A 25,896-nucleotide genomic window follows, 5' to 3' on the forward strand; every position below is an offset into this window, starting at 1 on the left:
TTACTTAATATAGTACAATTAAAAGAATTACTGTAACATGAAAAATATTTTCTACTGTTTATGTATTTTGAACCTACATATCAACATACTTCTGAAAATCTTTTTTTTTTCTAAAGGGAGCAGAGATCAGATATGAGCCTGTTTCGCTCAGTTACCTCTCTTAAACTGAAGAGTGTGCTTTCTGAATGAACGGCGTTGTAGATCTAGCGGTTACATCGGAAAGAATCTAAATATGATCCCTAGCAATGATCTGGGAGGACGTGTGGCTCTCTCAGGTAAACATGGAATGCTCTAAAAATGAAACTGCCGTACATTATAAGCGAGAAAGTAAAGGCAGCGCGCTTACGAGATGACTCTACCGTGTCATCGCACTGTCAGAGAAAGCAGGGCGTTAACGGCGCAGCTCTCTTAAAGAGAACTCCAGGTGCGGGCGATCTGCGTAAAATTCCACTGCGCGCTGTAAATCAATATTCCCAGTCTGGCCGCTGGTTTCGCAGGTTTGCGAAACGCTCACGTCAGCCCATCGCCATATGCCCCCCCCCCCCCCCCCCCCCCCCCCCCCCCCCCAGGGGAAACGGCAGGGCTGAAGTTACATCCTGACTTTTGTCTGTGCTTTTACAGAGACAAGCACCGTTTGGATATTAGAGGAGGAAATGAGTCCACCTTAATGTGCAGGAAACCTGAAACAACACATTCAGGAAAAAAAAACAAATAACAAAAAACCCACAAAAACTATTTCCAAGGCAATTAGAACTGGTTATCCAGAGCTGGTGTATAACTTGGCAGTTATAACTTGGAAGTTCAATCCTGGATTTGATTCTGCATTTTCGAGGAAGGACTAGGATATTAAATAGGTCTGTTATAGACACTGACCATTGCCATATGTACTGTGGTCCCAAAAGCATTTGGTGAGCGCATTGGAAAAATTAACTCAGCCCAGTGTCTGAAATTAACCGTCTAGGAGACATTATCTGTGACATTGACAAAATAAAGTAAATGAAAGTTACGATTAAGTTAAGTTTTTCAGATCTGTGAAGTTAATAGTAGGCCTTGTAGTGTGGCTCAGCATCAACAACATAAAACCATAGGCCTGTTTCAGACTTAAGGCAGAGCCAAATCCCTCCCTTCAAGACAACCCTTGCTTTTGAACTCAGCCATGAAAACACCACGGCCACCTCTGTGGTGTTGCAGGAATGCCGCCCATAGACTTACTGGCATTAAGCTTAACCCCTTGCTCTTACAACAAAGATGCGCATGAAAGACGTTACAGGTAGGTGACATTTTTTTTCTAAAATCCAAACACTGCGCCATGCTACGTGCAGTGCCAGACCAGCAGCATCGGTGTTGAGAGGGCGGCTCTCTGGCGACGGGGTGGCCCGTCCCAGCCCTGCCCCCGTCATTGCTTCTTTGGGAGCTCCAGCTTCACACCCGTGTCCCTCTTCAGGAACTTCTTGTTCTCAATTTCGCTGAGCGAGAGCGAGACGGAGCAGCGAGAGGGGTTCTCACGCCTGTGCAGGATGCTGTCCTTTATGGCATCCTTGATCACCTGGAGGACAACAGACATTGGCTTCAATGCCAGCATGCAATGCAAGAGCACAGAATGCTTTCCCTCTCTGCAGGTGCCCTTAGTTTTAAATATCATCCATTTCTTGTAGATCAGCATCATCTGCTATAGTATCTGCATCAGAAATGCAATAGAGGCTAACCACTTCCATCAAATGAGTTCCTCTGAAAGGGATGAAAGGCACTGAATCAATGGGATTCTTTCATTCAGCATAGCAACCCTTCTCTAACCACTGGCTCAGTGTACTGGGCAACTAAAATGTACATTAAGTTTAAATTTATCATTTATCAGCTCAGAGAGGGCAACACGTAACAGAGATGGCCGTTTTAAGACTGATGGTGAAAACAGGCTGACCTCTATGTTGTTGAGAGTGTTGAACTCCATCAGATCGTGCAGCTGGGTGAAGGCTTGGTTGGAGTACTGGAAGTTGAATGTGGAGTAGGGCGTCTCTGGGTCGTCGAATATGTCGAAGTCGGCAAACTCACGCTCCTTTTCAGTGTCCCGCGGCACTCCTGCAAAAGGGGGGGAGGAGCGGGGGGGGTCAGTTCATGACTACCTCCATATACCCACGGCCATCCTCCTCAGATGGATGGGTGGGGACTTGCAAAACACTCTGAAACAGTTCTAGTTCTGCCTGCTGATTGGTCAATGAGCATTCCAGACATGTATATTCACAGTACATCCAGACTACAAAGAATTTTTGGACCACAGGCAAATGTCAGGACACGTCAAAACAATGTTAAATATTTTCCTATCATGACTGTCAGACAGGGTGACATCGCTTGTGAGAGCATGCGTTAGGACATTTTGACCTTATTAAGTGCCGTGACCTTTTAGTGATGAGGTAATGTCACCACACTGTGGAGCAGGAGATTAGAGTTTCATTCCCAACAAAGAGTTTCGAGTCCAGCAATATGTAGCAAATAACACAAATGACAAATAATGTATTTTTTTAAAATACAGCCCTTCTGTGTTAGCTAGCCAGCTAGAGAGGAGCTTGTACATACAAGCTAGTGGCTGTGCAACTGATCATGATTTAAACATAAAAGACAAAGGAAAAAAAGATTTTGCAGCGGCATTGGTTCAGTGGTAAATGTGTTGTGAGGATATAAACCTGCATTTAATTTTGTGCAGTTTAAGCTTAAGGCTGTACGGTAATAGTTAAAGGTTATACACTCTATGACAGCACTTAACTCCATTGTGGCCAGTGGCGGTTCTAGCTTGTATGGCGTCCTGGGCGAACCCCCCCTTCAGCGCCCCCCACCAACAAAAAAAAAGCACCATTCTGCACTAAAATTAAATATTAAATATTTTTTTTTACACAATTAAATATACCTGTCATTATGCACAATTTATCAAACTTTCAGAATAGGACCCAAATGAACCATACAACTTCCTTGGCTAATTCTAGGCATAAGACACCACAAAAGACTCAATATATCACAAAATATATAAAATATCAGCATAATATAGACGTCTTTTAAGTTAGCCTACAACATTGGAAATTCCCCTTACTGAGCTCAGGACCAAGTCAATACAATCACAAAAAACCTTTATGATGTCACCTCAATGAAAGTTAACCAAATCAGTAATGTGCTAGTTAGGTTGTAATCATTTTTCTGCAGGCTACACGCAATATCATGATGAAACTGTGTGAAATTATATCCAATGTTATGTAAGCTAGTTGGACAGAAAACAGAATATTGTCTCCCCATGTGTAATAGCATAGCAAGTGCAACGGGTGTAGACTGCATTGTGTATGTTAACCAGATGTTACGTGGGTCAGGGAGTGAGCGAGTTTTGAACCTAGGTTCTCACTGCTCACTGCCAACCCCTTACGGCCAGCGTCATTGCCAGTTGAGCTAAAGGCAAATTGCCTCAATCGGCAACAACGCTAGTTAACCAGGTCTCAGGGAGTGACATACCGCTGCAACTGCTTGGCTACCTGCTACCCCGCTACCCCACAGGCTTTATGCATGACTCACACGTGCTACTCACTTCAGCACTGCCACACTAGCAACACAGCAACATAGGCAAACAAACATAAGTGTTATACTAGCCTATTTCATTACATGCATAATATTATACTCATAAAGAGATGACATAGCTGCATTTCTCCTTTTCTTCTTTCCTCTTTTTCCTAAACTGGGCACCTGATGGTTTAGACCTTTTCTTATCCATTTGTGTTGATTTGGCACTCGAGCATCAATACATTACCCATACCTCAACAGTGTCAACCAACAGTTAAGACTAAACCAATCCACCTTGGTGGTGTGCAGACTGGTTTTATATTATTCTTAACGATTTCGCACAAGCCAAAAAAAAATGCAACAGTATGTCTGTGAAACTATAAATTCACAGTATTATGAATGAATTGTGGTTTACTTGGTAGCATTTCGTAGTGTGACTGATTTTACTAATTGCATTAGTACTGTACAAAGTTAGAGGTGCGCTATTTGATAGATTCCCCCACTCCCCCTACCTCGGGCTTCCAGTGGGGAGACCTGAGGTCAACCTACCCTGCTCCCCCTCCCCATCTCATACTTCTCAGTGGGAGACCTTCCCAGGCAGTAGCCCGCCTAGCTCACAAACTAGAATCAGGGTGCCCACTTGGACAAGGTTAATTGACCCACACGGTGACATGATATCATTGACGTGACATGCAATGAGTGACAGAAAAACGATCACGCAAATGTCACCACTGCAAATTTTTTTGTGCGGGCGCCCTGTGCTGCCCCCGGCAAGGTGCCACCCATACCTAAATCTGCCACTGATTGTGGCAAGGTGTCCCGTGATGGCATTGCTTTCCAAGAATGGTGCTTATCTTTCAGCATCTGTGCAGCTAACCGCCAAACCCTACTGAATGCTCTTTCGTAGGTCACTCTGGGTAAGAGCTCCTGCCAAATGACTTAATGTAAATGTAAATGTGGCACATGTGACCAATGTCCTCTGAGATACGGCTTGAAAATAATCCACCTGATAAAACGAGCGGGGAAAGCTGTCATGGAATTGGGGAGATCAGTGACACAGGCAATGGGAAACTTGGGCTGGTTTCTTATTTGCATCACACGGCCATGTTTGCGATGGCTACAATGAAGCAGATAGCTATCTCTCTGTTGTTGCCTGGAAGTCTGCTTGCCTTGAATCTCCATGCTGGCCTAGCACAGTTGCAGCATTCTTGCTCTGAGTACAAAACAGATGACCCATCACATCCTGTGTATATCTGCGATATGTGCGGGCTTACATGAAAGCCACCCAAAACTAAGATAGGCCTCCAAAACTTACAGCACACTTTGTTTTATAATCCCGTCCCTGAAACCTCCCTTTAATGACTCAATCAGGCATCAATGCAGCAATCCAATTTCCTGGATTCGGACGTCACGGTGGCTGTGAGAACTAGCTGGGAAGTTCCGCCACTGGAATCGAAAGCACTGGACATTAAGGGCAAGAGGACTGGTGAGAGAGCAGGTCACCTCCGTGCGGGAGAGGAGGCTGCTGGCTGTCAGGATTAGGTATGACATATTTATGGCAGTCTCAGCTCCAGGAGAGGGAGGGAGACGAACTCGGAGCACTAGCGCCGTTCTGCACGGACCTGCAGCCCGACTCGTAAATCTGTCCCGTAAAAAAAACATCACGGACCATCCCCTCACTTCTTTGAACATTCCAGACATGTGTGGGTGTTAATTCACGGCTAAAAAAGGATCTGGAAAGGGTCTACTGCGCAGGCAGTTTAGAAAATACCTGTTTTGATTAAGAGATAACGTCACAACTCTTCTTTATCGGTGGGTAGCAGTGTGAGAGCAATACCATAAAAACTATCACACCCACATCATTACTGAGCTGAGCACAAGACACAAGACAGTACAGATTAGATTCAAGTGGACCACCCACCTGGAATTCCTTAACTGTTTTCCGAAAGTCCTCGGGGCGACAGAGCTATTGCCTTTCACTGTAATGGGGAGCCGCAATGGTGCAGAATTTAATACTGAAATGGAATGCTTCTCCTCCTGCAGGCGTTCCTGCCCTCGCCCCATAAAGTATGTGCCTCAGCTGAGTGTGGGATCTCTGTGGGTGTGCCTGCATGCCAGTCTTCTCTTTCTCTCTACGTTGCCCCCACGTTGAACTTACAATTTTTACTCCCCAGCGCATGGGACTCCAAGCTGATTGGCATGCAGGAGAAGGTGGATGAAGGCCAGATCCCCATGCCGCTGTTCACCGGTCTGCATGTCAAGCCGGAGCTGATGTTCACAGGTGTACGAGAGGGTGGGGCCTGGTCATCCTGTTGCCAATCCTATTTATGTAATTTGTATCAATGTTACTTTTTGTCTTTAAAGAGGCATCAGGGCAGTCTTCTGAAGGTTTATTGGTACTGGCTGACCTGCCTGCTCCTATTCTTGGTGGACCTAAACCACTTTGCTCAACCTCCATGGGACCCTGGTCATCATTGGAGAGTGACGCCTAGCCTGCGCCAAACAAGCCAATCAGGAGCCCTCCCAGTCACACCTGCTCTTACCGGGCGCTTTGAAGTTCCTGAAGTTGATGTTGGCCAGCACAAAGTGGATGACGGTAGGGCAGCTCTTGTCTCCTCTCTTGGGTTTGAAGACATAGCACTCCTTCAGGCCTTCCCGGTCGAACACTTTGGGGTCGATTTTGGGGAAGGACAGCTTATTCATCCGTGCCCATTTCTCAGCCAGCAGCAGCTCCTGAGAGCAAAGAGTGTGCACATGGAAAAACAGAAACAGTGATCAGAGCATTTTTTGAGGTAACACATGTTGCCTAAACATATAGAAGTCGACAATTCCACAATTACTTCCCATAAGAAAAATGCTTACTTTAAAACATGTAATCCCAAAATTTAAAATGAATCGATTTCAAATATACATGTAAAATATACTTTACTTAAATATGCATGAAATATACATCCTATGTTAAATAAAATATATCAACTATCACCACTTTCATATATTCAACTTAATTTATATGTGTAAAAAAGTAAATGTAAAACATGTATTATTTAATATATTCAATATATGCATCAACTGAATAAACACAAGGAACTGACACATTTTGCAAAAATATGACAAACATTTTAACATATATTTAAATATGCATTTATTACATTACGCTTATGGTGGCTTGGATTTCACCGTGTATTGACAACATATTTTTTTGTTGGGCTTCTGGAGTCAAACCATATTGCCAGTTTCAAGCTCCTGGAAATGTGCGATAATCCTGTGAACCTCAGACATCACTGTGCATGCACGTCAGATGGCATGCTCTATAATGAGGACTTCTGCTTGATGCAGCATGTATATAATTTTTTTGATTGCAGACAGAGAGGATTGTGGGATAGTCGCAGGTCTAATGAGTACCTTGAAAGGGGGGCTGGAGTCACTGGGCCGGGCGGAAAAGTCAAAGGAGATAATGAGGTCCACTCCCCTCTGGGGCCGAAGGATCAGGGGGTAGGGAAGATTAAAGGTAAGGCCACTGTCCACCACGTGGATCTTTTTGCTTTTCACATCCAGGGGTTCATAGATGCGGTCAAACTCATCTGGGTCTGAAAAAACGATTAAAAACACACTTTTACCCCTGTATCAAACCTTCAGCCTGTCTATCCATTCAGTTAGCCAGATGAAACCAAGTGTTTATAAGTGTTTAAACGTTGCTAAATATATATTTACAAGGGTCACCCTGAAGAGTAATTCTAAATGAAAATGAAACAACAAAATTTTAAATTCAGTCAATGATTAAACTGTTTTAGGAAGAAAGAATTATGTGGAAAGGTGATGTACATGTGATCAATATATTCATTTATTCCATACTGTTTTTATTCAGCATTTACTTTTTGGAATAAAAAAGGGGACTTTCAGGGGTTTTCCTCATTTGAACAGCAAACCAGTACCAATGTTGTAACTCCAGTCTCTCCTGTAGTATCTATACCCTCTGATGTTTTTTCAGCTCCAACAGGTTTTCTTAACTCTGTACGTGGAGTTCTTTCCTTCTATCCATACCTCCAGTTGACCTTATGAGCCACTGCCTATATGCCTTGTAAACACTGTGAACTTCTAGCAGCTAATCACTGAGTGTGTCTGTACAGGATGCCACTGGCCAACACTCAAAGGCCTCAACGCAATGGCCGGTGGGGCTCACCTGTGACGGCATCCACCTCCTCTTCGATGGAGGTCTGGTGCATGAGGCCCCCAAATGGCGAGAAGGGCAAGGAGGTGTTGAGGTTGAGGCCCAGCATGAAGTTGTGCACCTTGCCAGCGCGCCCCTCACGGGTGTTGAAGAGGGTGGAGTCCCCGATCAGGGAGGTGAAGGTGCGCTGCACCCAGCTGGCCTGGGCGTGGCGCTGATACTCCTCCTCCCCCTCCGCATTCTCTGTGCCAGCTGAGAGAGAGAGAGTGAGAGAGGGCTGTCACTACGGCACCTCTGTACAGACACACACGCATGCACATGCAATCACACACTCTATTTCACACAGAGACATGCAAACACAAGATGGATATGCACACACTATTCAAAACCCCCTCCAGCTGAATCTCTTGTGATAACAGCAGAGGGCCATTTTTGCAGTCGTGTCTAACCACACAAGACGTGCGCAGGGGGTGGGGGGGTGTTCCCACCTCCGCTGACACCACCGAGACTTCTGTGCACCCATGCAGTCAGACAGGCAGGCTTCAGGGCCTCCTCACCTTTTCGTGGCTCCTCGTCGTTGTCCTGGTTGTCTTCCCCGACGATGTGCTCCGGCTTTATCTGCTCTGCGGGGTGGAAATGGAAAACCCACGATTCAATGCTGTGGGAACGAGCCGGTGCACTAAGGACCCTTGCGCTGTGTGAGTGACTGCTGAAAGCGTGAGCTTGCATTCATGGTGCTGTGTAGATCTGCCACATCACTGTGGCAACAGCAATAGCTCTCAGATTAGCCTTACACAGGAAGCTGCTATCAGTAATATCTTCTCAGCCACACCCAGACTCTCAAAGCCTATGTTTATTTTAAGAAACAACCCTGAGTGTTTGATGTAGCTAAACCGGCTTCGGAAATTACCATGCATTTCTCATACACGTGTCAAAAAGTTTGAGCAATCCCCATTATGTCCTACTAAGTCGGCTATTGGAATTCTGAGCAAAATGTCTTGTGTGTGTTTGCTTAGGTTCACCTGTCTGAAACACCCCCACAATCCCACAAAGCTCCTACAGATAACTTCTAACTCTATGCATCTAATTGATGGCTACAACCTGAACAGATTACAGATCACAACCTATAATGACAGAACAAAGGGATCAATGCCTGACTTTGCGAGAGTATTTTGCAACCGTAAATCTGTCCAGCCAAACTAGTTTGTAGCCTTTCTGTTTAAGGAAAAAATGGAGACCTAACTTGACTCTTCTGAATATTTAGGAAGGTGCTAGACCTGTTAGTCTGTCTTACCCAGCTCCTCCTCCATGGTCCCTCCGGCCGCGGTCTCTTTGACCCCCAGGACTCGGTTGAAAAGGATAGAAAAGGCACTGCCCCACACCCCTGTGAAACACATTGGGCCCAACCAAAATCAAACATCTCTTCAGATATCAGTCTTAACCTGTCACATTGCTTACAAACTGAAAGAGGTACAAAAGCCTCAAACCATCACACAAGTGTCAAGGGAACTAAAATACAGAGCTAAATACTTGTCAAGTTGGTTTTCTTTACATAGTGGTATGTTAAAATAATTTCATGCATGAATTATTTTCTTCAATCACTTCCAGTACATCATACACATTCAGTGGCCAGAAGGCATGTTCATAATTTTTATCAACTATTATGAAAAAACTTCTTTAACAGAAGAAACACGAGGATGCAATCACGATTGGTTCACATAAGGAAAAGTAAGCATTTATACACTGCATATACTTGACAGTGCTTTGGCATTGAAAATAATGACTCATTAAAAAAAAATACTATGGTGGCATTGTCTCACACCTCCGCAATTTGAATTTGGTGCAGTTTTTTGTTGACTCAGTGAAAGTGCTTCCTGTACTCTTTGATGAGGTCCAGGTTTATATGCTGTGGCTTTAGCGGAGGCTTCTGCCTCGGAAATTTGGCATGAACCCCAGACGTCAAAAAGTAGGTTCTTTGCACGCCATTTCTCAATAGGTAATAGACTTTCACTATTGTTCCTGATCTGAAATCGTTGCCCTCAGCAGTTAAGTTTGCATCCCAGACTCTTTTTGTTTTCAGAGCATGTTGGGGCAAAACTCTATTGCCTCATTCAAGTAAGGTGGCAAGTGTTCATGTAGGTGGTGACAGGAAGCTGGTGGGTTCAGTTTGTTGTGATTGTGTTAGAGCTGTCACCCCGGGTTAGCAACCCATTGCCTGAAATCTTCAGACAGAGCACTCTATGACAGTGCGTGCTGTTGTTTGTTTCCTCCATACACGGTGGTAACACAGGCAATAAATGCTATGTACTATTCCAGAAACATCTATTAACACCTAGGACATGGAAACTCAAGGTAGATGTCGATGGAAAGGACTTTATTTTTCAATACTTAAAATGTCTGAGTTAAGTGGATAATTGTGTTTTCTGATATTTTTTGTCAAACATGCTCTGTGCACTACTAGCAGTATTAAAATTATACTAAATTATATTAATTTTATCTGTGTAAAAATTCTGATTGCATACATGCATTTTTGCTCTGTAATCATTGTTACAATTTATCAAGGTATGAATACAGTACATTTGTAATTTATTTACATTTGCACCTTTTTATCCATAGGATCATCATACATTAAATATTAAATAAAGTTTACTATTATATGACCACTTTCTCATGTTTCTCAGCTCATTAAAGCTTATGGCCTATAAAAGGAGCTGCTTTACTTTTTTGTGGGCTTTTTGTAATACATTAGCAAACCCAATACATCAGATTTACAGCGCCCTATCTCTGTGGAGCTGCAGGTGGTATGATGTTTATGCAAATTATAGCAGACTTCATCATTTGTCTTGCTACCAGGCAACTATCTGCTTAGTTATTACTGAAAATAACTTGTACATCATGCTACAATAAGTGCTGCACTGCAATAAAAGATATTTGAAAATCCATTAATATTTTCCTCTGTGCACAAAGAACAGTTAATGTGGAGTTGTGGAGCATCCTTGCTTACACAGAATTTTCTCTCACATTATGAAATGTTACTTACTCAGTTAACACCCCAATCCGGTTACTAAGCCACAAGCCCCATTTCTGCAAGAACAAGTCTGTAGCTCAGATCTGCCACGGACTACACTCCCACAGAGATGGGGGTGTGGCCAAGCAGATTTTCTGCTGGTAAACTAATGAGAGCCTAGTTTCCTCTGTGGTGTGATCACCTGATCTCTGAAAAAAAAAAAACCCTGCAATCTCCTGTTCATTCATGGTCATCAGTTTGCAGATCCACTGATCAGTGTGCAGATCCACTGATCTTTATACCATACATATGGGCTGATTGAATTGTCTTTGTGCACCATCCACATGACACATAGATCGGTGAATCTGCACAGCGACTACGCTGAGCTGAGGCTCGTGAATAAATCACTGCTGTCCTGGGGTCAGGGGCCCAAAGGCATGCCCTCCTTACCCATGAGGAAGTGCAGGGGGTTCTCCTCGTACTTCTTCACCACACTGCCCATGAAGAACTTGCTGCCGAAGAGGTCAGGTGGCATGAAGGTACCATACTTTGCCATCCCAATCTCGTATGGGCTGAACTCCACCCAGTCTACCAATCACAACAAAGACAAACACAAACAGGGCATCCAGGCAGAGGGGTTAAACCAAATGGATCCATTTCTGGAGGCTGTCCTGTTTATTCTGGGAAAGGAATGTCTGCTATATCTCCACAGGTGAACTTACAGAAAAAGAGCATAAGGGGTCAATTCAGTCTGACCCCAAAATGGTTTGGCCTCAACTTTTTAATTACAGACATCAGAAAATGTGAATTTGATTGCACACTACCTTTCAGTGAGTAAGAGACCGGTAATGTTTCTGATATCATGATTCATGATTCATGATTCATCATACCTTTTGTGTGAATTGCATCTGGAACACAAGCTACCTTGACTACCTCCCCGCACAATGACAGATTTATTATTCAGAGCTAAAGCATACCAAACACCCAGTGGAGCGTGAGTCCCTGGGGGTCAGAGTGGTCCTGCCCTGCTACAGCGACCTCTTGCTGTATGTTACGTTCTTTAAGTTTCTGTCTGTGTGACATGAACACATGCTGTCCAGAATACAAAAATCAACACAGACAGGAATGTTACTTCAACACTATGTCAATGTTGCACTGACTCACCCACACGACAACAATGCCCATGGGAAGCTAGCTACATTCCTGCCCAACCCCTCCCTGCCTTTTCTGGAGGGTGGGGTTTGGGGGCTGACTTTCATGTTCCTATTAATTGCTCATGCATTAGAGGGGGCAGTACCATCAGAGTGTGGAAAAAACAGTGTAAATGGAAATTCCTCTACTGTTAAGCCAGCTGCTACTGTGTCAATGCGCATACCCACTACATCATAGTGAGAAAGAACGACATGTTACACTTCAGGTTTTGAAGAAGTGACATGGCTAAGTATAATTTCTGTATTTATAACTGTATTTTAAACTGTATTGAAGTGTAATTTAATTTGTGTCCTTGTCTTAGACCACAACAAAATGTAAAACCAGTGCCCTCAATGCTGAGTTAATTCAAAATGCAAATACCAATGTAAAATCCACTTCATTATAACCTTTATATATTTGCTCTGACAGAAACACTAACTGCGTATAAATCGATTGCACTATTTATTTTTGTGGACAACCACAACATTAGGCACAGTGGCAGCGCAACATTTCATTTTGTGTATTTCAGACTGACAGCTTCCACAGAAATGCATTTTCACAGGAAGTCAGTCATTACATTAGGGGTTTTGGTGAACATTTGCCTGCCTTCCAAATATGCAAACGTAGACAAATGTACCCATGAATAGCACTTGTATCTATGTGTGCAAGGCACTAAACCAGGCAAAGAGAAAGCATGTGAACTAGGCCCATCGTTTCCTATCAGAGGACACTGTGCAAATGCTGTTGGCTGCCTGTTTGCAACTTTGTGGCTATTGCAGTGAAAAATGTGTTTTTTTTTGTTCCTCCTGTCATATCTGATTATACAAAGACTGCGAGCAATGTGAGAAGTTTCTATATATGTAATTGTACACCCCCAAAAGTAAAACTTCCTGTGGCTAACGAATATACCGTAAGGGTAACAGCCTTATCATTGGCTAGTGCAATCAGCTCCCCTTCTTATGTGTGGCAGGCCAACGGGCGACATTCATGGTGTACTCCTTGAGTTTAAACAGAGACAAACTCGAGTCCTTGCAAACGTTTGCGCTAGCCCGTGCCATCCTCGAACAGTGCCGGGCGAGGAGTTTGCTCAGGGCGACACGAGTCAGAGAGTGTCCCTCACTGACGGTCATAAACAGACCATACCCTCTGCTATGCTGGACTGCTCCAAGGCAGACAGGCTACAAACAAAGACCCATTGTAAACATTCAGTGTTTCTGGTGGGTAATACTGGGGAACTATATCCTCTTAATAATGCTTGAAAGAAGCACTTGGGGCTGTCCCGTTAGGAAAGGGGTCAAGTTTTGCTGAACAGAATACAAGTTCTTCTCAAAATGAATTATTTAGACTTTTATTTAGTTGTTTACTCCATGACCCTTCATTTTAAATTATTGCCTCTTACTCTTCTTTCTTATTCATTACCTTTTGTATTTCATTTTAATTTGTTCCTGTCATTTGTATCTGTTTGTTAAAACTGAATTACTTTGTTAATTGATCTCAGTTTTATCACTGTTTTCTGATTTGTAAATCGCTTTGGGCTGAAAGGTATATGACATAAAAGATGCTTTACAAATAAAGAGAATTCTATCATTATTCTTTAACCAGCTGCAAAGGGGCCATCTAACTGGTGTGTTCTCAGGGATCATTGTTACACACTTACTGATTTCAGGATCATTCAACATTCGAATCAGGCACACTACATGATAACTGTCAGATCAAGTACTGATTTAGCGCCCTTTCACATACCTGCGAACATCAGCTCTGAGACGTCTGGCTTGACGTGGAGACAGGTGAACAGTGGCATGGGGCTCTGGCCTTCATTCACCCTCTCCTGCATGTCACTCAGCTTGGAGTCCATGCGCTGGGGAGCAAAAAGGGGAACGTAAGTTTAGCTTAGAGGCAACGTACAAAGAACGAGAAGACTGGCATGCAGGCACACCCACAGAGATCCCACAGTCAGCTGAGGCACATAGTTTAAGGGGCAAGGGCAGGAAGGCCTGCAGGGCAAGAGGCTCTTGATTTGTGTATTAAATTCTGCACCATCACAGCTCTTCATTACAGTGAAAGGCAATACCTCTGCTGCCCAGAGGGCTTGCAGAAATTAGTCATGTGACTCTGTATTGTTTTTTGTGTTGTTTTCTCTTTCCTTCCCCAGAAGTGTTGAAATTATATCACAACAAGCTCCCAACACTCCTACAGCCTGCGTTCAAAACCAGCCATGTCCTTTGCCAACGATGACCTACACCGGCATAACAATAACTGCCATGATTCTGCCAGCAATAGAGGTAGCTGGGCTGTCTAGGACCCCTTGTCACTCTGCTTTTAGGCACCTGTGATTTGTAAATTGCTCAGATGATGTCACTGGAGTGGCGCCCATCCTCCAATGAGCACCCACTCCACTGTAAACTGCAAACAATACCCACTGACTGTGCACAAGTATCTTAGAAGACTGCCTTTATTTTCCATAGTTGATGCTGTGTGGGGTTGTCATGGTGAGACAAGTCTAATATCCAAGTACGTATTCCAAATCGACTGGCCTTCTCTCCAAACGGCCTTGTCTGCCACGCCTCCCCCACCAGAGCTGCTCTGCTACTGCACCGGTGCAGCTGCAGCTGCAGCAGCTACCAGATCAGATGCCACAGTGCAGGAAATCCATACACTGGGCAGAAAGCACTCAGGTCAGTGTGTGTGTACAGATAGCATGGCCTCACAAAATGCCAGTACCCCTGTACTCCTCAACACCATCTATTAGCACATTAAGAGCCAGCACCCCAGATCCCTCCAGAACACTACCGAATACCCCAGATCCCCCTTCAACACTTCCCAAGACTCCAGATCCCTCTACAACACTATCCAATACCCCATCATCACCCCAGCAGCCATGTTTTCTCTGTAACACTACCTCAGAGATATTCTACCTGGTCATCTCCACAGAGCGCCGTTGTAAGCGCAGTGAAGGCTCTTCCACTCAGTAATGAGTAAAGGCATAACTAGGTCATGAAGGGGGGTACTGGGGTGCCTGAGAGGGGTTTGCAGTTCGGTAAAAGGGGTGTGAGGGGAAGTGAGTGGGGTGGGAGCAAGGGTGACTGATATGGGAGTGGATGAGGAAGGTTTGGGGCCTGAGGAGAGTGGTATGAAGGGGAGTGGACAGGGTGATGGGGGGTGACTGAGAGAGAGTTTCAGGTACGAGTGAGGAAAGTGAAAGGAGATTGGGTGTGAAGAGGTGGGGAGGGTGGTGTGTCTGGGAGGTGGAGCCTCACCCCGGGGATCAGCGTCTCCCCGATGAGCATGCCAAAGATGTCGGTGAAGGTGACGGGCTGGCCGCCCGCCTTCTTGCTCCACAGGGACTTGATGTACTGCTTAATGTGCTGCGGCAGGAGCAGCCGCAGCGGGTTGCTGCTCACGCTCTTCATCAGCTCCTGGTTGATCTCTCGTGGACCCTTCGCAGGGAAGTCCGGGTGCGAGAACAGCGTTGACATGTACCTAGACAGCGATGTGGGGGGGATGACACACCTGTCAGATGCATGTCCTGCTATAGGGCAGCCTGCAGAGCAACTCTGTTCATGAACCACCAATCAAATGACCTGAGTCCTCCTACTCCTAACCAATGCTAGCTTCCACATATCTGTTTTTAATTGGAAAAAAGATTTTTCTATCAGATCATTAATATTTGTAATAGATTGCAACACATAAGCTAATTGCCCAGTAGAGGTATGCAACAATAAATACATCAACTTAACTGTTAAGGGAAAGCATGGTTATTTGGATACTGTGGATATCTAAAATGAATTTAAACCAGAATAGAAGGGCCTACCTTGATGTGCCCAGTACATAATTCAGTACACAAGCATATAGTCAATTGACTCACAACAGACTGACATATGACTACTTGGTATGTTCAACCAAACTCATTCCCTGGAGTTTAATTTATTGCAGTATCTTTACAGGACTTTTTGGTGGAGCAAGTCTTGCCAGTGTCAGTTGCCATGTAAAAATAAAACATCAAGAAATTTGGATGCTTAACACAGCCTTTGAAGGGCCTATAGGACCTAGAGTAAAACCCAGGGAAAGTGTTTGGTTGCGCTCAAAAGACAGGAGGGAAACACTGACCATGTAGACCCAGAGAGTCCTGCGACATAGGTGGCGCAGTCGAGCACCCCAGACTCGTACAGGGCCTTCATCACCCCGGAGAAGCCCACCATGGCCCTGAACCCCCCACCCGACCCCACGATGGCAATCACTGGCACCTGCAATGCACAGGAAAAAGAGCTGTCACACACACACACACACACAGGTACACAAAGACGCACATACATGCACACAAACACACACACACAGTCACAGACACCTATACCTGCAGACAAACAGACAGACACACACACAAACACACACACACACACACACACACACACTTTCACAGCCACAGTCACATACGTAATTCAATCCCTCTCTTCTCTGTCTGCCCTTAAGAGCCACAAAGGTCAATTCATGATATGAAACAAAATTCAGCTAAAGCACTGCAAATTAGCCATCATTTTCTATGAAGATTTTTCAATTAATGAATTGAATTTCAATTCATTTCTTGAATTGACTAAATTGAAATGGAATTGTCCTCAACTCTAGAATGTATATACACATATACACATGCACACACATACCATGTATAAACATATAACTGTGGTGGTTATTTGTATCTTTTTTAATATGTGTACCATGATTAATATACTGTATGTCCCATGTTCTGTGTTTTATAAATTTGAGTTCCTTGTGCTATGTATTATTTTTCCTCAGGGGTTTTTAACTGCTGAGCACCTGTGGCACTTCCAATATACTGTATGTGTTACCTCCCCCCACCTCTAACTGCACACTGACTGGCAAAATTTCTGTTCCTAAGGCTGGCTCAGCTGCCTGCTCAGATAGCAGTTCAGTGCACCTTAATGACACAGTTATTTGGCCTGCCAAATAGCTCCACTAACAATGGCCTCCATTACATAACACCAGATTCGTGCACTGCTGCATGAGGACATTATTTACTAGGTCAGAGGTTAGGGGGGAGATACCAAAGTCTATGCAACACCAGAGAGACAGGAGAGGATGTTGTAAACCTTCAAACAAATGATGTACTCCAACAAAGACTTGCACCACCACCCTTCTGCCAGAAACCAGCCAGCAACAGCAGGGGATAGGATTCAGTAAATGGAACGCAGTTTTAAAAATGCTGACAGGGGCTCTTTCTCATGCTGCACAGTGTAACAGCCCCTCCCAGCAAGTCAAATGCTGAGGTCAGTCATTTAAGAAAAAGGGGGAACCAATCAAACTTTACTTCCTTCCTGATCTAAGCAGTACGCAGACATTGAAGATGGAGAGAGGGCTCACGAATGGTGGTGACCACGAACCACGGGGCCTGGGGCCTCCAAACATGTCTCCCTCCCGTCTACTGAGCCAGACCCTCCAGTGGGAGCAGCTATGGCGCGGGGGACCAGGGAAGTCTGTACATACCTCTCGGAGCGAACTGGGCAGGAAGTGGCCCTTCTCCATGTGCAGGAGCTTCTTGATCCCGAGCATCACCCTGTCACGCCGCTTCTGCCGGAACAGCTTCTCCTTATCACACAGAGCCATGCTAAAGCGCAGGTCTGTGGAGGAGCTGCGGACAGATAGAGCAGCCAAGTCACATGCGCTCGGGGCAAACCCCAGGAAAGGAGAGCTGGGCTTGTAACGAAGCAGTTACATCTTTGAAATCAGCGAGTTCCTTCTAGGTTTGGATTTAATCTGACTGTATTCTGAAACAGGAAATAAAGGCAGCCATAGAAACACTGTCCTTTCAAGATGAAAAAAACATGCAAATCAGGTCCTGGAAACAATGAAAAAAAAACACCCTACTAAAAATGCACAGAGGTAATTTGTATTTCATTTTGAATGGTGATAGGAGATGACACTTGTAGACAGCAACAGTTGCAGTTCTGTAGGACACAAATTTCACAAAGCTTCAAAGCATGCATCTGAGAAGTGTACTGCATCCAGCATTCTTTGCATTCTCTTTCACAAACTTACTCTGCACTCTGCCACAGTTGAAGTTTTTGTATTGGGTCTTGTGTATTCCCTGTCAACTGATAAAACTGCTTGGTGTCTGAACTCATCTTGACACCAAAAGCATTTTGACAGAAACAACCTCAATTGAAATTTATCATTAACTCTGAATGACAAGTAAATACATTTATTGCTTTTTTTGACAAACATGGGAAAGTTCAGCAACCACCAGTATTGATGGAAAACAAGACGCCCGCAACGATATTGAAAGAAACACTCTCAAGTACTTGTAAGACAAAGTTAGAGCCAAACATTGCTGAAATACAGGGGAGAGCGTTCCAAATGTAATACATACCAAACCTCCAAGGACATCTCTAGATACACCTTAGTCACCTGGTGAGGGAACACAAATGTGGGGGGTTACTGTAAGACAAGTCAGATATTGCTGTTAGTAACAACTAAGGCTAGTAGTAGACTACTTACATATGACAGCATGCATTACAGAAAACCAGTAGATGGCTAATAATGTTAGTCCAGCATTTAAACAGGCTTTAAATGAATAATATTGTGTACTCCAGAGCCACTATTATGACACTGAAGTCAACATATAAACACATACACACATACGACATAATGACTGTAATGGTGTACACACTAGGGCACAGTGACAGGACAATACCCTCACCACTCAGCCAACAGTAACCTCAACCCTCAAGCAGCCAGCCTGCCAACTCATACTTTCTGTAAGTCCATGAACACTTCACACTTTCATTTCAGGGTTTGCTTGAGCACTCTGTGGTTGATAGCCTTTAGAACGCAGTGAATTACTGTAAACTCTTCTCAAAATGGAGTATTTTTCTTAGGCAGAGAGCTTTCATGCCAGATACTGGTACGTGCACAGGGATGTCTGGTCTCAGATTCAGATCCAGATCTTATCACTTCAGAATTGTGTAATTCAATCCATTTATTCCGTCAACATTCTATGCACATGAAAATTTGTATATCTTTATATAACTGTGTAGCGGGCTCTTTGGCGTCGCGGTCAAAGTCGCATGTTTGGTACCCCGTAGACCTGGGTTCAAGGCTGGGCGGGGTGACTGCTCTCGCCCTTCGCTACAAACTGTCACAGTACTGCAAATGTGTGCAGTCATGACAGATTGTAGAGTTTGTGCTTATTTGTACACATACACATGCATTTAGCTATTTGTTGTCATTTGAATATATATGGACTAGGCCAATATGCGTCTTAAAATTGACATTATAGTTTGCCATGAATTAAACTAATTTCTACAACTGACTCCTGAAACTGTGGGGTCATGGTAGGACCGTCCGAGCATCTACTCACGCGGCCCTACATAACCAACCAATCCTATCACCACCACGTACAACAACAGCAGAGCATCGTAGATCAACAACATCATGCCCAGTAACACAAGCAGATGTAAGCGCAAGCCTTTTCTAAGACCTGCACTCATAGCCAAAGTTGAAGGGATTTCTACTGTGAAGTACATGGACTCGCAAAGAAGAAAACTCCTGAAACCTAGTTTATCCTTCCCTTTGAAGGACATTGGCATAATGCAGGTGTACATTGAAGCTCTGCTTTGCCTTTTATGCCAGTGAATTCACTTCTACCTTTTATAAGATAAGTCAAGGTAAGTGCATAATGTAAAGTGTAACACCGGCTTAAATAAATGTAATCAGTTGCCTGTAACACCACTGAAATCACACTTCAGATGCTCTAATTTGAAACAAAGCCAGGATTCCCAGCCTCTTACTTTGCCGATGCGGAACGGGACAAGCTCAGGTTGGCCCACTTTGATCTTTGAGATGGGATATGTCGCGGACCCGAGAGTCTCGTCCATGACATAGTTTGCATCCATTAATGTTACCTGATTGGACACAAACAAGGACACAATGATCATCAAAAACATTAACAAGGAAAAGAGACATTTTGAGGACTTGAGAATGTTCCATTATGCTTTGAGATGTGTCTGGTAGATGAAATGATTCTTGTGCAGAAGTCTGAAGTGACTCAATGTTAATCAGGAATACAAGCACCATTATAGTTAGTTTCAACAGCTTGTTAGAGGGACGCCATAATGAACTAACAATTCTTTTCTCAGATTTTCCGATCCATAAATTGTCTAATCAGTTATCTGTACACATGTGGATGCTTAAAGGAGAGTACATCTTGGCATTACCATGTCTTTGGCATTTTGCTTATGCTTCAACAATGGCGAACTGAGAACTAGGTGTTCGTGATTGGTTAAATCAGGTAATGTTCTGACTCCACACTAAAGCTTCACCTCAAGAATGTTCTCCTGATTGGGATCCAGTATGAACTCGAATGTTTCATTCCACTGTGGGTTCACGTTGTTGTCTATGTGGTGTGTCCGTTTTCTGGTCTCAGGGGCGGTTGGAATGAATAGTTCCACATATGGGTCTGGAGTATCCACTGCAGGTACACATGTGCGCACGCACACACACACACACACACACACACACACACGTGCACACACACAGACACATACACAAAGTACACACCCACGCACAAATATGCAATCAGAACTATATTTAGACCTTTCAAAGGTAAAACCCTGAAGCAAATCAAACAGGCTGATGTCAGGTGAACCTCTTTGATCAGAGGAAACTAACCCTATGACTACTGTGTTATTACAACACAACAGGTTTAGCCTGACTCTCAACCTGACCTTCATTTCCCTTTTGATGACACACAAAGCAAAATATTTTCCATTCAATATTGTGTCTGCGTTGCACTGACAAAAACAAAGCCTTCCTTTTATGTCTGTCTCTACAAAAAAGGATTCATTTTATGAAACTGTCAATCATATCCTAAATACATATGTCTATATACTACATATAACCCTCAGAAATCATCACGATTCATAAATCTGTAATGTGCTAAGACAAATACATTGAAAAGTGAGACCTGACAATGAGCAGTCATAGAGTCGCAGACATCTTTGCACAGCCACCAAAACAAAGTTCATCACCAGCAGCTTGCTTATAAGTGGTGAGAGACCCATTGTGTGTCCAGGGTATGACAGCAAATTCATTGTGTCTTTGCTCATTAAAAAATGTTTCCACATCTAGTTCCACAGAAGAAGGAAGAAATCTTATCTTTCTGAAAACCAATGCACTGTGTCACAGCCCTATTGTGTCAGTGGGCAATCTGATAGGCAGAAGGCTTTTATAAACAGAGATAACCACTGGGTGAGCTCTAATACAGTGCACGAATTCTAAGTACAGTAGCTCAGCTGCTCATCTGTGACTGTCATACAGGAATTTGGCTGGAGTATGTAGGACATACTTACACAGGTCACCGAGAGCTCCTTTAGTGACATTCTCTGCTCGTACTACGGTCACTTTGAATCTGTGTGAGTACTGATGCTCCACCTGGAAGACAGAACGCGGTATCACCAAGGGACAAAATCTTACACAGAGATCCATGTCTGTAACTGTGGAAGTGAGTCACAGGAAAGCTGTATTCAGACTCTGAATCAGATAACAAGACATTTGCACTTTGCCACACAGCTGACCAATAAAGAGGAACTGGTATCAACAGTAGATATTATCAATGTATTAGATATTTGACAGCAGCCAATATGCTCTAATACACTAGTGTGTGTGTGTGTGTGTGTGTGTGTGTGTGCGTGTGTGTGTGTACGCGCATGTGCACATTCATACACTCCTGCAACGGGCTGTCATTTGCATATTCAAGCTTAGATAATTCATTCTTACCCACCATTCCCAAAGTGTCCCTCAGATCTGTAAATGTTCCACCCACCTATGCCACAGGGAAATGTTGGGGCAGATAGAGGGGCTTCCAGATGCAAAGCATTGTGGGAAGTCTATCTTTATCAGAAGGAAATCAATGTCAGTGAGACAGAGCCTCAGACTGAAACTGTGATAGAATACTTGAGAAGTAATGAGGCATGCAAACTATCAAGGAACTGCTAGTTTGGGCCTTCCAGAAAGAGACATGCTTCCAGTCACAGAGCGTTCAGCATTTAGTCTCCCCTCTAAAAGAGTAATGTCAGCTGTAGAGGGACAGAGCCACCAACAGACAAGAAACATGCTCTCAAAAGCCACTTCACTTTCTGCTTGCGGCACCACTCACACTGAAATACAGGATATGCACATACCAAAATTAAGATCTAAGATGTCAGACGCAGATAATGCAGGGTGAAAGATACAGAGAATGACTAAGATTGTTAGTTGTGAACAAAGCACTTGATCTCTCTCTTTGGTAGGGGTCTTCTGCAGAGACTCAGACTGTCGAACCTGGAAGTTGCTGGAGGGACCACACTCGAGTGACCCCAAAATTGACCAAATGGCAACGCACCACAAAGTCAGTTGCTTTTAAAAAGTGGGCTTTAATGGGAATCACAATAAGGGGAACATGAGCAAGCCCTTGGCCTGACATTTCTGTCACAGAAGAAACAAGTCAGCAATGTTCTGGCATTTTTTTTCTCTTCGTTAAAATCGGCGTGGTGTCTGCTCGGACAAAAGGTGTCGCTCACGTGTCTAGCGTACATTAGTTAATACAGGTAGATCTGAGCCCTTGCCTTCAGAATACGAACAAAGGCATTCTGATGTGAATGGGAAGTGTTTGGTCCCAACCACCTAGGCTTCTCAAAGTGCTGTTTCACAGGACTGCTCACACTTTTGAAGTTGGCTGCATGTGATAAGCTAAAGTCTTCGCACTATAAAGAATGAGAGAGTTCAACCCATTGATGCACACAGAGGGAGGAAAGGGTAAAGTTAAAAAACTCCCCTGTTCTATTCCTTGGGTTGATCTGGATTGAGGCTTCTATAACAAAAATGACGCGAAGCACTCATATGCTTACTCATCACTGTAACCAGTGTTCATAGAGACAAGTCTGATGACTGGGTGGGCTTGACTTACTATGATATATTGATAGGGATCTATGGAAGACATTGTCAGTCTCTGGAAAGTGGCTCTCTTCGATGAACTTGGGCACCCAGCAGGTCCTTAGACTTGGGAAGCTCTTCTCGATGTGCCAGGTAGCATCTACTTGCCCTAGGAAGATATATCAATACAGAAAACTTCAAATTAGAACAATCATTAGTAGTTTTCCTTGCAGTGACCATTTAACATATGTTTGGCTAGAATTTCAAATTAACAAAAAGGTTTCTGATAAAATGTCAGAAAAGGGGCTTGAGTGACTCTATTGGCAAGGTGCCCGTAAAGGCTCAGCTCTACAGCACTGGTTTGAAACTAGCTTTGTCATCTGCCAAATGGTGACTGGGAGCCCAAAGCAGAGAAACAAATTGGGCGATGGGGGGTTAGTTCGGGCAGAGTTTCCTCATCTGGCCATTCTCAGGCACCCCTGCGATGAATTAGGTTCCTGCTATTTGTTAAGATGACATCAGTGGTGTGACAGCCATCCTCCAATGAGCACCGACTTGGCATACTATGTGAACTGTAGTGAAAGACATGGCCTCTGACTGCAAGTGAGTGTGTTGGAGGAGTGCATTCATCTGGCTTCAGCACTTCTATATGAAAGCAGAGACTGATGTGAGGTCAGCTTAATGTACAGTCAGTGATTCCAAAAACATGCATAAAATCATTTTAGAAAACGTCAGCAAATATTTTAACCTGGATTCCTTGGAAAGCCGTTTAGTTGCACATTCCAAGTACCCAACCTAGGTTACAAATGACAAGTCCAACCAAACATTTTCCCTGGTTTTGATCTTCTAAGAGAACCACTTAAGGTGGCATTTGAACAAAGCCATTACCTACACTGGAGTAAATCTAGGGCTTTATGATTCTTGTTTATTAATTATCCCCTTCCTTTGCAAGAAATGCAAGACTTAATTTTTTCCTGAATGAAAGGGAAGCACAAAACAGTAGCAAGAAGTATATATAGGAATGAATACGTGAGGAGATATAAATGACTCATTCTAATGCTCAGTTTGGATTTGAGTTAAACTGCATGTATTCAGTGTGATAATGACACAGGAAATGCAGCTTCAGAGCTCCGATAAGAGTCAGTACGTGACTCTGTGAAGCTGGTGCACGCAACGGCAACCACCATGTAATGAGTTTAAACAAAACCACACAATTTTAGCACTCATGAGATACGGAGTAATGAACACTCAAGGTCACAGTATGCATTTGAAAGTAATGCGGTATGCATTGGAAAATAATGCCACGTAGCCTGACATTGAAAAAGATGAATTATGTCACCTGAAAATCTTAGGGGGGCACAGACAACAGTGTTTTCATTCTGCTTCAGAAAATATCTCGGGGAGAGGGCTTATCGTGTGCCCATGTACTATATTGCATTATGAGGCGCAAGGATAGGCGCGCACACACACACAGAATGAAGGTTGACCCGTTCTTTTCTAAAGTAAATAATATGAGATAAATTGAGCATTTGCATTATAAATCACCATAGACAAGGGTATCTGCAAATGATGAGAACGTGTGAGTACAACTTCTACTATTGCACGACTACTTCTAATTCTACTACTATAATAGCATAACCAGTAATAAGGAGAAGAAAATTAATAATGTTCAGAGGAAAACAGAATTTATTATGTAGTTTTAAACCCAAAACAGTCCGGTCTGTCCCTACAGTGGTTTGATAAAGATGTAGGACTTTGTAAAGGCGTTATCTGTCGCGCATGCTATCCTCTCAGATTAATCGGAGTAACAGGCTGTCGAAGGACATTGCTGAGAAACGCGACACCGACGATGACAAATGCATATTGCTTAAATTTGTTGTCTTTGACGGTGGATAATTTCCAGCTAATGCGCGCGATACAGAATGCTACACGACATTTAAAGATTTCACTTCCGTTTTTCCAAAGAACTAGGAAATTTGCCATCGACTATGTAAGACATTGTGCGATAACAATTAAATAAACCAATAAACCAATTATTGTTCTATTTACACGGTTTGTCGGGCTATGGTAATCTGTACGACACAATTTACGTTACAATTAGTCTATACTATACTATTCACTATACTCAAAAATAACTTCGACTTCAAGCATTTCAGAGATATTGCATACCTCCTATGAATGAACCTCCTATGATTAAGAAAATAATGTTAAATGGAAACAATATTCTCCTGATGTATTCAATGGAAGCGTATGGTTCTCCTCTGAACGCAAAGTTGTTTTTCATCGTATGGGATACAGCATGCCCTCAGCAGTTCTTCCAAGGTTACATAATAAACTCAGACTACTTTGTTCGAATTTCTTTCTATCCGGCAGAAATGATAGCCTGAGTTGTAACTACTACTACGGTTCTGCATTTCACATTTCCCTATCTAAGTCTTCCCTTATTTTCCTGCTAGGTATTTATGACAATTTATAGTCTAAATGTCGTAGACTTCATTCCACAAAGCCAAGTACCTGCGGCAGATGTCAGTCCCACAAGTAATCCGGTACCGATGCCTTCTCTGGCAATGGTCCTTCAACTTCCCGTCAGTTCATTCGATTCAAAATCTGACGGCTAACGCTTACAGGTGATCTCGAAACAGATTTTAGGACGTATAATCGTGAGAAATTGTATCCACATACCTTGTACAGTGTTTCAAGGCAGAAATGCAGCATAAATTACATTCCTTTCGCAAGTGCAGAACTTAGAACGGAGAAATGGAGCGGGTGGAAGGAGGTGCTAAAACGTGTCTTCCTTAATAGCTGTGCACACCCTCATTGGTTCCAAGCCTAGCGCGACTATACGTGCCTGAGTTTTAGGAAGTCTGAGCGTAGCCTACGAACATTGAAGTCGCTTAACTGGGAACTAGTCTGCAAACTGGTTCTCAGCGAGAACCTCGGCATCATAGGAAAAGAGGATGGGCGACCCCCGGGTAATCGCAAGATTGGCGTGACGTGTGTAAAGCAATGTGGTGCATAGCTCGCGCTTGCTCACTTGTGCATTTGACTTGCACAGTTTTATCCTTCCAATGGTCAT

The 25,896-nt window shown here is 43.6% G+C and overlaps 1 protein-coding gene across 2 annotated transcripts; it reads right to left on the reverse strand.

Moving 5' to 3' along the window:
• Positions 1-25,673, reverse strand: pla2g4aa (phospholipase A2, group IVAa (cytosolic, calcium-dependent)). Of its 2 annotated transcripts, none has more exons than XM_036553783.1 (18): positions 25,503-25,673; positions 22,855-22,989; positions 21,260-21,341; positions 20,231-20,379; positions 19,700-19,813; positions 18,280-18,317; positions 17,397-17,541; positions 16,008-16,144; positions 15,158-15,380; positions 13,644-13,758; positions 11,160-11,297; positions 8,997-9,086; positions 8,260-8,325; positions 7,715-7,954; positions 6,937-7,121; positions 6,078-6,267; positions 1,919-2,076; positions 1-1,546 (listed from the first exon to the last, which is right to left on the reverse strand). In XM_036553783.1, exons 2-18 carry the CDS (start codon positions 22,885-22,887, stop codon positions 1,397-1,399), a joined length of 2,253 nt encoding a protein of 750 aa, XP_036409676.1. In that variant the 5' UTR covers positions 22,888-22,989; positions 25,503-25,673; the 3' UTR covers positions 1-1,396. The 2 variants fall into 2 exon arrangements, with proteins under 2 accessions (XP_036409676.1, XP_036409677.1); XM_036553784.1 differs by having other exon boundaries at positions 25,335-25,673.
• Positions 25,674-25,896: the final 223 nt, after the last annotated feature.

This window comes from Megalops cyprinoides, chromosome 20 (assembly GCF_013368585.1).
Source record: "Megalops cyprinoides isolate fMegCyp1 chromosome 20, fMegCyp1.pri, whole genome shotgun sequence".
NCBI lineage: Eukaryota > Metazoa > Chordata > Actinopteri > Elopiformes > Megalopidae > Megalops > Megalops cyprinoides.